At 44.0% G+C, this 13623-nt stretch overlaps 1 protein-coding gene across 3 annotated transcripts in view; it reads left to right on the top strand.

The window, feature by feature from the left end:
• Positions 1–13623, top strand: part of Akap8l (A-kinase anchoring protein 8 like) — a 35842-nt gene that overhangs the window by 5737 nt on the left and 16482 nt on the right. For 2 of the 3 annotated variants that reach the window (XM_027419489.2, XM_027419491.2), the window contains exons 2-4: positions 5325–5399; positions 11536–11568; positions 12184–12424. In XM_027419489.2, coding sequence (XP_027275290.1) covers positions 5325–5399; positions 11536–11568; positions 12184–12424 — 349 coding nt within the window. The remainder of the gene's footprint in view (positions 1–5324; positions 5400–11535; positions 11569–12183; positions 12425–13623) is intronic. The other variant, XM_027419490.2, reaches the window with a different exon arrangement.

Raw genomic sequence — 13623 nt, forward strand, 5'->3', positions numbered from 1 at the left:
AATAGATTGTTAAAGTTTGACTTGTTGCCTATTCCCATATGTCCTGAAAGTAAACATTTCTGTCCAGTGCTAGATACAGGTTTATTTTGTATGGTATGTCTAACTGACAGGCCACAGCTGAACCTTGGGCCACTTGAAGTTGAAATGTTGTGGAGATGGACAGAGAGAACAAGTTAGCATTCAGATAGAGAGGACCATGACTAGGCATATTTTTATGAATACTTAAAAGTCTTAAATTATACTGGGATCCAGATATTGATTTTGCAGGATCAGGCCATTGGATGGTGTTTCTGTATTTATTGTCTTGTTTGTGTTTTTTAAAATCTGTGTACTTTGTCCAAAGTTGATGTTTTAAAATGTGTTCAAGATTTTTATAAAGTGATTTGTCTTTGGCACATTAAAGGTGGTTTGAGTCTTAAAAACAAAACAAAACTGGGGGCTGGAGAGATGGCTCAGAGGTTAAGAGCACCGACTGCTCTTCCAGAGGCCCTGAGTTCAATTCCCAGCAACCACATGGTGGCTCACAACCATCCGTTATGAGATCTGGTGCCCTCTACTGGTGTGCAGATAAACATGGAAGCAGAATGTTGTATACATAATAAATAATTTTTTTTTAAAAAATCACATTTCTAAAAACAAAAAACAAAACTGGAAAAGTTGGGATTGGTTATATCATCCTGATTATTCTCTATACATGAATTCCCCAGTGAATATTTTTTATGTTTAGTGTTGTGTATATACATGTATACGTACAGAGGGGTGTGTGTGTGTGCAAACCAGAGGTCAACTTTGGTGTCATTTTTCTGGTCCCAGCTACTTTTTTTTGAGCAGGGTCCCATTAGCCTAGAACTTCCTGATTCCGCTAAGCTGGCTGGTCAGCAAGCCCAAGGAATCACCTGTGTTGTCATCCCAGTTCTTACCATCCCTTTATGTGGGTCTGGGTTGATACTCAGGTCTTGATGCTTGTATAGCAAGCATTTTACTAGCTGAGCTATTTCCCCAACCTGGCTTTCAGTGGCTTTGTTGTTTTACTTATTTAAATTTTTATTGGATTTACACGTGTCCTTGTGCGTTTATGTGTTTGTGTGAGTGTATCAACATGTATGAAGGTGCCACTAGAGACCAGACCTTGGAGCTGGAGTTAACATGTGGCTGTGAGCTGCCTGACATGGATGCTCGGATCTGACTCTGGTCCTCATGACTGAGCAGCAGTTTTTCTTAACTCCTGAGCCATCTATCCAGCCCCTCCGTGGACTTGTTTGTTTGTTTGTTAAAGAAATTAATTTATTTAATTTCATGCATATGAGTGTTTTGTCTGAATGTATGTCTGTGCACCACCATGTGAATGCCTGGTCTTAGGGTGTGTCAAATCCATAAAACTGGAGTTACAGATGATTGTGAGCCACACCTTGGATTCTGGGATTGGACCCACAACCTCTGGAAAGAGCAGACAGTATTCTTAATCATTGAGCCTTCTCTCCAATTATTATAGACAATTATTGAATTATCAGTACTTGAAATTTCAGCATCATGGGAAGGTCCTGGACCCCTGGGGGGGGATCTAATTGAATACAACCTCTTCAGGGAGGATTGCAAAGAGGTCTCTGTGTTTGTTTTCTCCTTCCCGGAGGCCAGGCTCTGTTTCTTCCATGGGGAGTAAAAGCTGAAGCTAAGTCCACAGTTTTCTTGTTTGCAGCCCTTGCAGCTGGATGCATTTGGAATTCCAGCTTGGAGAAGGAAGCATGTGGTCAGGGTGCTAGCCTGCAATTAAATACACTAGGGACTAGGATACAACTTAGTGACCTAGTGTTGGCTTAGCATGCCAGAGGTCTGGGATCATCCCACGGACCACAAAGTAAGAACCATATTCATAATGTACCACATTCATAAACAGTATTCATTCTTCCAGGTCCCTTTGGCCCCAATGTGCGTTTGTTCACATTTGCAGAGGGCACTTGCTGTATTCATGAAGTGCTAGGGATGGAAGCCTTAAGCATTGTAGTCAAGTGATTTATCCAACCTCATCCCCAGTTCTGAGAGTCGCTGATTTGCAGAACTCTTTGGACTTGAAAAGTAGATACTTTTTAAGAACTTTGGACAGGGAATGAGATCTCCCTATACTGGCTTTGATGGGGATGGAGTGAGGTATGTAAACCATCCAGCAGGGAAGCACTTGTTAAGAGTTCAGTGTTGGCTATTGTTTCGGGGGTTTTTTTAGGGGGAGGTGGTGGAGGGGTATCTTATTCTACATTCCAGTGCCTTGAATCATGGTGGTCCTTCTGCCTCAGCCTCATGAGTGCTAGTACTTAGACTGTAAGTCTTCCACTGAACAACTGTATGGGAATTTGTACCCAGATGGGTGGATGGTATTTGATGTATGTTTTTGTTCGAAGTGCTGTCATTGGTTTTTGAGTCATGGGCTTAGTGGTTCCTTTTGTTTTGTTTTGTTTTGTTTGTTTTTTGAGACAGGGTTCCTTTGTGTAATAGGCCCGGCTGTCCTGGAACTTACTTTGTAGATCAGACTGGCCTGGAACTTACTGAGATCCTCCTGCTTCTGCCTCCCAAGTGCTGGTATTAAAGGCGTGCTCCACCACCGCCCAGTTCTTAATGGTTCTTTTTTGGTTTTTTCAAGACAGGGTTTCTCTGTGTAGCTTTGGAGCCTATCCTGGCACTCGCTCTGGAGACCAGGCTGGCCTGGAACTCACAGAGATCTGCCTACCTCTGCCTCCCAGTGCTGGGATTAAAGGCATGCACAACCAATGCCCTGGCTCTTAGTGGTTCTTAATAATTATTTCAACACTAAGTGTTAAAAGATATACAAGATATATATCTTGTATTAAACGAGGCATCCCTATGTAAACTAGGCATGCCTAGAACGCACAATCCTCCTGCCTCTGCTTTCCCAGAGTATACGGTTACAGGTGTACCATGTGTGGCTTCATAGTGACTACTACAGAGTGGATGAGTCCCTTATCCAAATGCTTGGAACCCAAAGTACTTTCAGATTTTTGTTTGTTTGTTTTTTGTTTTTGTTTTTCGAGACAGGGTTTCTCTGTGGCTTTGGAGACTGTCCTGGAACTAGCTCTTACAGGCTAGGCTGGTCTCGAACTCACAGAGATCCGCCTGCCTCTGCCTCCTGAGGGCTGGGACTAAAGATGTGCATCACCAACACCCGGCTCAGATTTTTTTTTTTTTTAATATCCCTGATGACCTAAGACTAAACAGTAAATCATTTCTGTGTCACATGCACCCTGTACACATAATCTGAAGGTTTTTGTTTTGGTTAGTTTTATTTTCTCATTGTGTAGACCTGGCTGGCTTGGAACTTTTATGTAAACCAGTGGCCTTAAACTAAAAAAAAAAAAAAAATCCCTGTCTCTGCCTCCTGAGTGTTGAGATTACACATGTGTACCACCACATCCAGTTACCTGAAGGTAATTTTTATAAAATAATACTAATTTACTTGCATTTGAATTGCAATCTGTCACATCAGGTCAGGTCAGGTGTGGAATATTCCTCCTGTAGCCTCAAGTTGGCGATAGAAAGGTTTAGATTTTGACATCAGGCATGGTTATCTTCCTGTAATCCCATCACTCTGGAGACAGGACAAAGAGTGATGAGTTCAAGGTCAGCTCTGAGTAGGTACAGAGATCTGTCTTAAAAAACAAACAAACAAAAAACCCTAGGGGTCTAGAGATGGTATTACTCTTATAGAGGGTTTGCTTCCTAGCACCCATATGTCAACTCACAGCTGTCTGTAACTCTGGTTCCAAAGGATCTGATGCCATCTAGCCACCACTCTTGCCATGCTCAGTCAAAATGACACATACATAAAATAAAGTTTCAAAACAAAAACCAGAAAGTTTTAGGTTTTGGAGGGTGTAACATTTTAGGTTAGAACTGACTATAGGTGGTACACGCCTTTAATTCCAGGACTCATGAGGCAGAGGCAAACTAGAATAACCAGGTCTATAGAGCAAGTTTCAGGACATCCAGGGCTACAACAAGGGAAATCCTGACTCAGGAAAAAAATGGCAAACAAACCAACCAGATTTAAGGTTAGATACACTTATATTTTGTATAGTATTATTATGTATAGTATACTTAATTCCATATAAATATGCCAAACACAGCAATGAGGTCTAGGTATAAAACTCAGAGATAAAATGTTTGCCCATCATGCTTGATGTCCTGGGTTTCATCTTTAACAACACACCAAGCTAATACACACTTCTTTTTATTGTCCTGTTTTGTCTTTTGAAACAGGATCTTACCATGTAGCCCTGGCTGTCCTGGAGCTCACTCCATAGACCACTCTGGGCTCAAATTCACAAATCCACCTGCCTCTGCCTCTGCCTCCTGAGTGCTGAGATAAAAGGTATGCACCACCACTGCCCTGCTGATACACGCTTCTGTTTGTTTTTTAAGGCAGAATCTCGTGTAGTCAAGCCTGGTCTTGGACATCTAATGATCCTTATTCTTTTTTATATATTTATTTAATTTAATTTTATGTGCATTGGTTTCAGATTCCCTGGAACTGAATTACAGACAGGTGTGAGCTGCCATATTGGTTCTGGGAATTGAACCTAGGTCCTCTGGAATGGCAGCCAGTGCTCTTACCCACTGAACCATCTCACCAGCCCCAAACCTTCCTCTTTAAGTGTCAGGCAGTGCACACTTTTTCATATGGGGGAAACTAAAATTATAAGCCAGGTATGGTGGCTTCTGCTTGTAATAGCTAGTGCCTAGGCAACTAAAACAAGAGAAATACTGTGAATTTGAGACCAGTCTGAGGTACAGAGTGAGACCCTATCTCAAAAAGAGGCAAGGTTTTGTTTGTTTTGTTTTGTTGGTTTTTCAAGACAGGGTTTCTCTGTGGCTTTGGAGGCTGTCCTGGAACTAGCTCTTGTAGACCAGGCTGGTCTCGAACTCACAGAAATCCACCTGCCTCTGACTCCCGAGTGGGTTTTTGACAGTAACATAACTTTAAAACTAGTCTCACTTTTGTTTGAGATGGAGGTAACTTTTCTTGTAGTGATACAAGTGTTTTCCTTATGTAATAGAATGATAATTTGGATACTCATTCAGCACAGTAGACTAGTAACTTAAATGTTTACACATTTTTAGTAGTCCTTGTAGGAAGTTAAACATGACTGCCTTTCTACTGGTTGTATTCAAGGGTTTAATTAAAGTTTGGAATCTACAAGTTTTAGAGGTTTCTCATCTGAAGGGAGACCTGCCTGCTAGTCTCTATTGAAATGTCACCTTAGTTGCTTTCCTATGGCTGGTTTGGGGGAAATTAACCACCTTGTGTATATGTTTAGGTTTTGTCCAAGGATCTGAAACCACTTTGCAGTCGACATACTCTGACACCAGTGCCCAGCCCACCTGTGATTATGGTAAGTGTGGCCTGGTGGGAAACAGGGGGCTCTGTCTTCTGCTTGGTTGCTTTTGGCTTTGTTTTCACCCTGTCTTGCTTAATTCAGCCCAGACTGATAAATGGAACTGAGGTCCATTTGAATAGCTTGTGCTTCTTTGGGGCAATCTGTAAATGATAGCTGTATTACTGAGCAAGCTAGCCTGTAAAACATTGACTTGTTTGGACTTTTTCACATTTTGTGGAAGCAACATGGTTCTTGACCAAAGATACAGATTCAGTAACCTCCTTTGAGGATCTGGGAAGAAGCCAGTCAAAGTCTAGCAGTTTTTGACATTGTAACATATGACATTGTTGTCTACAAAATTTTCACTGGAGAGGAATACAATTGAGTTACAAAATAAGTTTTGCAAAAAAAAAACAAAAATCATAGTGCTTTGAGAAAACTTAGATTTTGTGTTCAGTACATTTAGAGCCGTCTCCTGGTGAGCACAACTGGAAAAGTTGATGGGGGAGAGGCCAAGCTGTTTCTTCAGTGCTCCCTCCCCCCAGGGTCGTGGCAGTAGCCTGCCATGGAAGGGACTGCCGTGTGCCATTGTCTAGCTGCATCTCAGAGATTGGGAATTCCCAGTTGGTAATCCACTATGACAAAGCGGAGTAGTCGCCCAGCCCAGTGAGTGCCATAGGTGCTGCTCTGTTGCCAGTGCAGCCCAGAAGTGAGAAAGCTGGTGTCAGGGGTCTGTTCTCCGTCACCACTTGGGTCCTCCTGAGACATCTCTCTGGCCTGTTTCCCTCCCTCCCTTTCCCTTGCACTTATTTATGTGTCTGTGCTTCCAGAATGAAACTCAGGTCAGTCTGTTGAATTGCCTTTGTATCCACTGGAAATCAATTATCTACTAAAGTCTGTTTTCTTTTAGTGGCCTATTCTATGTTAATTATTGGATGATACAAGTCTTGAAATCTATTAAATCTTGAGTCCCATGGATTTGTCCTTTTATTTTAATTTTTTTGCCAGTTTTCTTTTTTAGGTTTGTTTTTTTATTTTATGTGTATGAGTGTTTTGCCTACATGTATGTCTGTGCACCATATGTGTGCAGTGTCCATGGAAGGAAGGCATCAGATCCTGTAGAAATGGACAGATGGTTATTAGTTAACCATGTGGATGCTGAGAGGGTCCTATGCAAGAGCAACAAGTGTTCTTAACTGCTGAGCTATCAATGCAGCCCCTAGATTTATTCTTTCTTTTCTCTGGTTTTTTGTTGTTGTGTTTTTGTTTGTTTGTTTTTTGACACAGGGATTCCAGGGGTCTCACTGTGTAGCCTTGGCTGGCATGGAACTCACAGGACCTGCCTGCTTCTGCCTCCTAAGTACTAAGATTAAAGGTTTGTGCCACCTTTTTTGTCTTTTGGGGGGTTTTCAAGACAGGGTTTCTCTGTGTAGTTCTGGCTGTCCTGGAACTCACTATATAGACCAGGCTGGCTTCAAACTCAGAGATCCACCTGCCTCTGACTCCCGAGTGCAGGGATTAAAGGTGTTAGCCACTACATCTGGCTTTTCTTACTTAAAAAAAAAAAATCGAAGCCAGGTGTTGGTGGCGCACGCCTTTAATCCCAGCACTCGGGAGGCAGAGGCAGGTGGATCTCTGTGAGTTTGAGACCAGCCTGGTCTACAAGAGCTAGTTCCAGGACAACCTCCAAAGCCACAGAGAAACCCTGTCTCCAAAAACCAAAAAAAAAAAAAAAAAAAAATTGTCTTGCTTATAATTTGCTTGTTTCTGTGCATAAAATTTTAAAATCATTGCATCGCTTTTTTTTTTATCAAAGTAAATCCTGAAGAGATTTTTGTTTTGTTTTGAGACAAGGTCTCACTCTAAAACCCTATCTGGATTGGAACTTGCTATGTGGATCAGGCTTGTCTTAAACTCAAAGATTTGCCTGCTTCTGCCTAGTAAGATTAAAGGAATTAATTTCTTTTCATTTTTAAAATTTCATTTATATGAATGTTTTGTCTGCATGTATATCTGTGCATCGCTTATGTGCCTGGTGCCCTCAGAAGCCAGGAGAGGAAATTGACTCCCCTAGTACTGGAGTTACATTATAGATTCTGTATGTACCTGTGTGTTAGGGTTTTCTAAAGGATTAAGGCAAATTGACTATGTGTGTGTGTGTGTGTATACATATTAGAAGGGTGTTTATGAGAGTGGCTTATAGGCTATGGTCCAGGTAATCCAACAGTTGCTGTCTCCTGATGGAAAGGCCAAGAATCTGGTAGTGCCCACAAGACTGGATGTCTGAGCAGCTCTCATCTGGTGCTGGAGTCCTGGAGGATTCCTGGGGAACTGCTGGTCTCTGGTCTGCATTGGAATCCTGAAGAAGAAGGGTGTCAAACCAGCGAAGGAGTTTCTCAGCATCCGATGAGCTTGCCAGTGAGAGTGAGGGCAAGCAGACAAAACAAAAGCGTCCTTCTTCCACGTCCTTTTATGTGGCTGCCACCACTAGGTGTGGCTCAGATTTTGGGTGGGTTCTGACTTCAAATGACCCAGTCAGGGAAAGTCCCTCACAGGCTACCCAGCTGCTTGGGCTTTAGTTGATTCCAGATGTCAGGTCCAGATGGCAACCGACATTATCCGTCACAACCTGGTATTTAGTTGAGCAGGTTGAGATTATAATCCTTAATGTTGACCCAGTAGAGCATGTTCACTTGGTCTATTGGTGTTGCTTACTGTGGGCCTCTCCTTCTCTTTTTGAGGCAGGATTTGTTTGGTATCACCAGATGGCATGTGACTTTTGCCAGTCCGCCTGACTTTGCTGGGATTATAAATGTAGAGGACCATACTCAACTTTCCTCTCTCTTAAAATTTCCTCTGTTGCCAGGCGTTGGTGGCGCACGCCTTTAATCCCAGCACTCGGGAGGCAGAGGAAGGCGGATCTCTGTGAGTTCGAGGCCAGCCTGGTCTCTAGAGCGAGTGCCAGGATAGGCTCCAAAGCTACACAGAGAAACCCTGTCTCGAAAAAACAAAAAAACAAAAAACAAAAACAAACAAAAAAAAAGTAAAATTTCCTCTGTTAGCCTGGTGTAGTGGCACACCATCATCAGCACTTTGGAAGCAGAGGCAAGTGAGGTTTGAGGTCAGCCTGATCTACATGGTAGGGCAGCCAGAGCTACACAGTGAGACCCTGTCTCAGAAATAACTAACTATGCAGGGTGGCGGTGGCATTTACCTTTAATCCCAGCAATGGGGAGACAGAGGCAGGAGGATCTCTGAGTTGGAGACAAGCCTGTTCTACAGAGTGAGTTCCAGGACAGCCAGGGTTTCAAAGAGAAACCCTGTCTTAAAAAACTAATACAATTCCTTTGTCAACCATGAACTCATTCCCTCCGGACAGAATCAGTAGAGATGCTTTTTCTGAAGAGGCAGGTCTCATGGATGCACATTCTAGGTGTAGCTTCCTTCTGAAGGGACAGCCGCCTACCCCCTACCTCCTGAGAGTCCATCAGAGAGTTGCAGTCATTCCAGGTATAGCAAGTAACATATAGTGAAAGCTTGCCCAAAGGGACTCCTGTAACCCATGTAGGCATTCAACTTGTGATTCTTCTAAGTAAATAGGATTACCTGTGCTTAATAGCTGGTGGCAAATCCTGTCACAGGAGGCCATTTGTCTCTCCTTGAAACATAAAGTCTTCCACTGACTCACTCCCTTGGTTTCTTACTTAGTTCTAATAGCTCCTTGGTAGCTAAAGCCTGGATGACACTTAGAACCCACCCCACAAACAGTCCTAGTGTATGTGTGCTTGCCTCCCATCCCCGTGAGAGCTGGTGTCCACTGTTTCTGATGCTGTCACCCTGCCTCATGGCCAGGCTCTGATTGTCTTCATGACTCTGCTGACCTCCTTTCTTGCCTGTGGAAATGGCTTCTAGAGCACTCTTCCTTGGAAGGTCTTTCTCTTCCGTATGTTCTCTAACCAGCAAGCAGCATTTCTGCATGAACAGCATCTAGGAATTCGGTTGCCAAGATACTTGTTGTGAGACAGACAGACAGACAGACAGACAGACAGACAGACAGACAGACAGACAGACACACACACACACACACACACACACACACACACACACACACACACACGGTTAGGTTTCCTCATCCTGAGAGGATGTCTCTTGCCACTGTTTATTAAATGTAGCCGTCTTGTAGAATGGCTTAGCTGGTTCCCATCAACTTTCCATTTTGTTTTGTACAGCCCAAATGCACATGGTTTCCATTTAGTTTCCCCTTTCTCTATCATTCACTATGCTGTCTTCTCACTGCAGTTTGCTTTCCTGTCCAAGGATAAATATGGTTTGTCTGTCAGTGGAGCATTTGTAGCATGTGCTAGGAGGTGACTGGGACTCTCACCAGAGGTACTACCAAAGTGGGCATTGGTGCTGTGTGTCCCTCTGGGGAATCCTATTGACTCAGTTCTCATGTGGCATTTGTACCTGTGGCCTTTACTCTCCTAAAGGTATGAATTTTTACTACATGGGATCAGATCCAGGGTACATTTAGTTTAGGATTCACATTGTTCTTTCAAAAACACCTCCCTCCCCGCACCCTGAGGGTTTCTCTGTAGCTTTGGAGCCTGTCCTGGCACCCTGTAGACCAGGCTAACCTCAAACTCACAGAGATCCACCTGCCTCTGGCTCCCAAGTGCTGGGATTAAAGGCGTGTGCACCACCACCACCCAGCATCAAATACTTTTTAAGCTAGGAGTTATGCTTCCCCCAACCCTAAGTGTTTTGTTGTTGTTTTGTTTTGCTGGGACAGTCTCAAATGAAACAATTTCATACCCTGGAATTTCCTGTGTAGACCACGATGGCCTTGAACTCACAGAGTTCTGCCTGCCTCTGCCCCCTGGGATTTTTTTTTTCAGTGTGGTCTCACTCTGTAGTCCAGGATGGCTTGCGACTTACTATGTAGCCTAAGATTGTTTTGAACTTGCACAGATCCTTCTGCCTCTGAAGTGCTAGAATTCCAGATGTACATCACCATGCTTGGTTCTGGGAGCTGCTTATTGTCCTTCCCCTAATGAATTATGCACCCAGATATGATGATGTCATTCAAGGACTTCTTGGCCCTCCCTGTTAAGGCAGATGTTTAGGGTTCCTGGACTGTCTGTTTCCCTGCTGCAGCTGAGTGGTAGGGTGTGTTGCATGTCTTTTCCTGGGGCACTGGGGACAAATGTCTATTCCTTAGGTATGGCACCATTAGCTGGCCAAAGGAAGAAAATACAGTCCATTCTAGCTTGGTGAACCAGAGTTTAATTGGGGTTACTTACAGGAGCATGAGCGAGGGGTTGTTATTAGGAGCACATACAACTCCCAGACATCTACATCACTAAAGCGTCTTCCTCAAAGCAATTATTAACTGTTCATATGTCCTTGGGTAGGAAGGAGCCTTGTGTGCTGTTCACCCCTTTCATAAGTGAATTCAGGTAGACTCAGTCTTGTTAGGATATCATGAGGGTAGTGACACCTGATCTGATTTTAAGACAGCAATGGCCATGTAATACTCAGAGGACAGAGTTCCACAGCAGGGTGATGATTTCATTGAGAATATGTACTTTTTGTACAGTAGTTTGTAATGTTTATTCATTCATTAAGTCAGTCACCAGTCATTCAGTCACTTATTATTTTGTAATACAGGATAAAATTCTATCTCTGAATTTTATCCCTAGACCTTATTACTAAAACATAATTAGCTGTGTTTGGTATGTTTCTATACAAGGCTTCTCAGGGCCTTGCACATGCTAGGCCGGCACTGTAACCTGCAGTCTCTGAGGCACTGTGAGCTCTTTTCTTCCTCCAGTTAGTGCTTATCCTGGAGGGGAAGATCGTCTTCTAAGTCTGTAGGGAAGGAGTATAGAAGCCAAGTTTATTTCCTTAGAGTGTTAGAGACAGGAGGCTCCTGAAATACCGTGTCCCCAGAGCCTCAGAAGGCTGAGTATCAGGTCAGGGAGTGGCCAGGCATGTCTGTGTGGTTCAGTGTATAGCAGTGTATAGCACCTTGGAAAGTTGAGTCCAGATACTGAGAACAATTGTACTTTTGAATTAAATTGTAGTAAGCTTAAGTTCATGTTGTACTAGAATCTACTGTAGAAATAATTGCCCCCTTTGCTTTTTGTAGGATATGGAACTTGGAACTCTGGGACAAATAGAGGCAAGTATCTGGCCATACTTATCACCTTTGAACTGTACCTGTTATGTTTCTCTAACTGCCCATGTGACCAAACAGGGTTTAGGTGGGTGTCTCCAGGGCTGGCATAGGCAGTCCTTACAATGAGAAGGGCCTACCCAGCCTCAAGTAGCTAAGAGTTTGTTGTTGGCAGAGATCTCCTGTCCCACCAGAGCTCCCAAATAATAAGTATAAATGCTTGGCCAATATCACAGACTTGTTACTAGCTAACTCTTACATTTAAATTAACCCATATTTCTTATCTGTGCTTTGCCATGTAGCTTGGTACCTTTTCTTGGTTTGGCACGCCCATCTTGCTTCTCTCTGTGTGTCTGCTGGTGACTCCAGACTCTGCCCTTCCTCTCCCCTGCATCATTAGTCTGGTTTTCCCACCTAACCTCCTCCTGCCAGTGAACTCTTCTATTAGCCAATGAAAGGAATACATATTCATAGTGTACAAAAGGATTGTTACACAGCAGTTCCCCTAGCTTGTTTTTTCACCAAAAACAACTTTTTTTTTTTCTATGTTTGTCTCTGTCTGCTTCCTCCTCCCTTCTCCCCACCTCTGCTATCTCTGCCCCTCTATCTTCCTAACTGCAGGCTACGAGAACTATGGTTATGGCTATGGCTATGGCCAGGATAACACCACCAACTATGGGTATGGTATGGCCACTTCACACTCTTGGGAAATGGCTAGCTCTGACACAAATGCAAACCCTAGTGCCTCGGGTAGCGCCAGTGCCGATTCCGTTTTATCCAGAATTAACCAGCGCTTAGATATGATGCCGCACTTGGAGACAGACATGATACAAGGAGGTGTGTACGGCTCAGGTGGAGAAAGGTGAGTTGGGGTGCTGTTAGGGGCTAAGGCTCTTCAGGCTTGACACACTGTCTGCTGGAATCTTTCCTGAATGCTCCTTGGTGTCTGCTTTCTCTCTCCTTGCTCTGTACTTCCCAGAGGCTGTGTTCCTAATAACCTCCCTGCTAACCCCCCCAATGGCCAATTCCCCTATGTGCAGGGGTACGAGCAGGCCCCAGTTGTCTTGACTATACCCACAGAATGCCTCCTCGGGAGTAGAGGAGTTAATGTCTCCCTTCATGACAGCTAGGTATTCAGTCTAGATTTTGCATCTTCCACAGTGCCAGGGAAGGGCAAATTGGGTTTGGTGAGAAGGGTGAGATAAGCCTTTGGGGCTAACACTTCGAGCCAGGTCATCTCCACCCAAGAGGTTAGGCAGATAAGAGTATTTAATGGCCACTTGCTGGTGCCTTATAAGTGTGTACTTGTTGAAAGCATCCCTGGGGGAAACTCTTGTTCTGGTTTTGTAGATAGGGCTACTGAAGTGCAAGCAGGTCACACCTTTTGCCTAAATTTAAGTCAGTGGTAGGACTGTGCCTCGCCCTCAGGTCTGCCCCACTGTAGAGGATCCCCCCAAGTGTGTTGTCATTGGCTGAATTGGTTTTGGTTTTGTTTAGGAGTGCCTGTGCATAGTAAGAAGGGCACATATCTTTCTAGCATAGGATGAAGGGAAGTTGGATAGCTTCAAATGATAGGTGGGGGAGAGAGGGGCTGGACTGGTCACTGGGAGGGCCAAATAAAGTCCCAGGGCTCCTGGGGAAGAGACTTGGCTTGCCTGGTTCACACTGCAGCTTGCCGTGGTGCCTGGGATAAATGGCAGGTGCTTTATCTTTTGCAGTTGTTGATGCTGCCCAATGAGGCTTGGAGAAAGTACAGAGAGAGCCCCATACCTGAGAGGTATGGTGGAAGTTAGCCTAAGCATAGACTGTAGCTGAGGGTAAAGCATCTCTGTCCTAGGCAGGTAGACCAGCCTTCCTACTAGGTGCTGTGTTGAATATTTTGTTTGCCTGTTTTCTGTGCTGGAGCTAGACCCCGACCCCCCCCCCCCCCGCCTTAAAGCTGGGCAAATGCTCTACAGCTGAACTACAAATCCAGCCATTTCTGAGCCCTTGGTAAGCTCATAATATCTCTTGAGAAATGTTCCACACTTTGTGTCACTTGTTCTGGATAGAAGAGCTTTT

Source organism: Cricetulus griseus, chromosome 5 (genome assembly GCF_003668045.3).
Source record: "Cricetulus griseus strain 17A/GY chromosome 5, alternate assembly CriGri-PICRH-1.0, whole genome shotgun sequence".
Taxonomy (NCBI): Eukaryota; Metazoa; Chordata; class Mammalia; order Rodentia; family Cricetidae; genus Cricetulus; species Cricetulus griseus.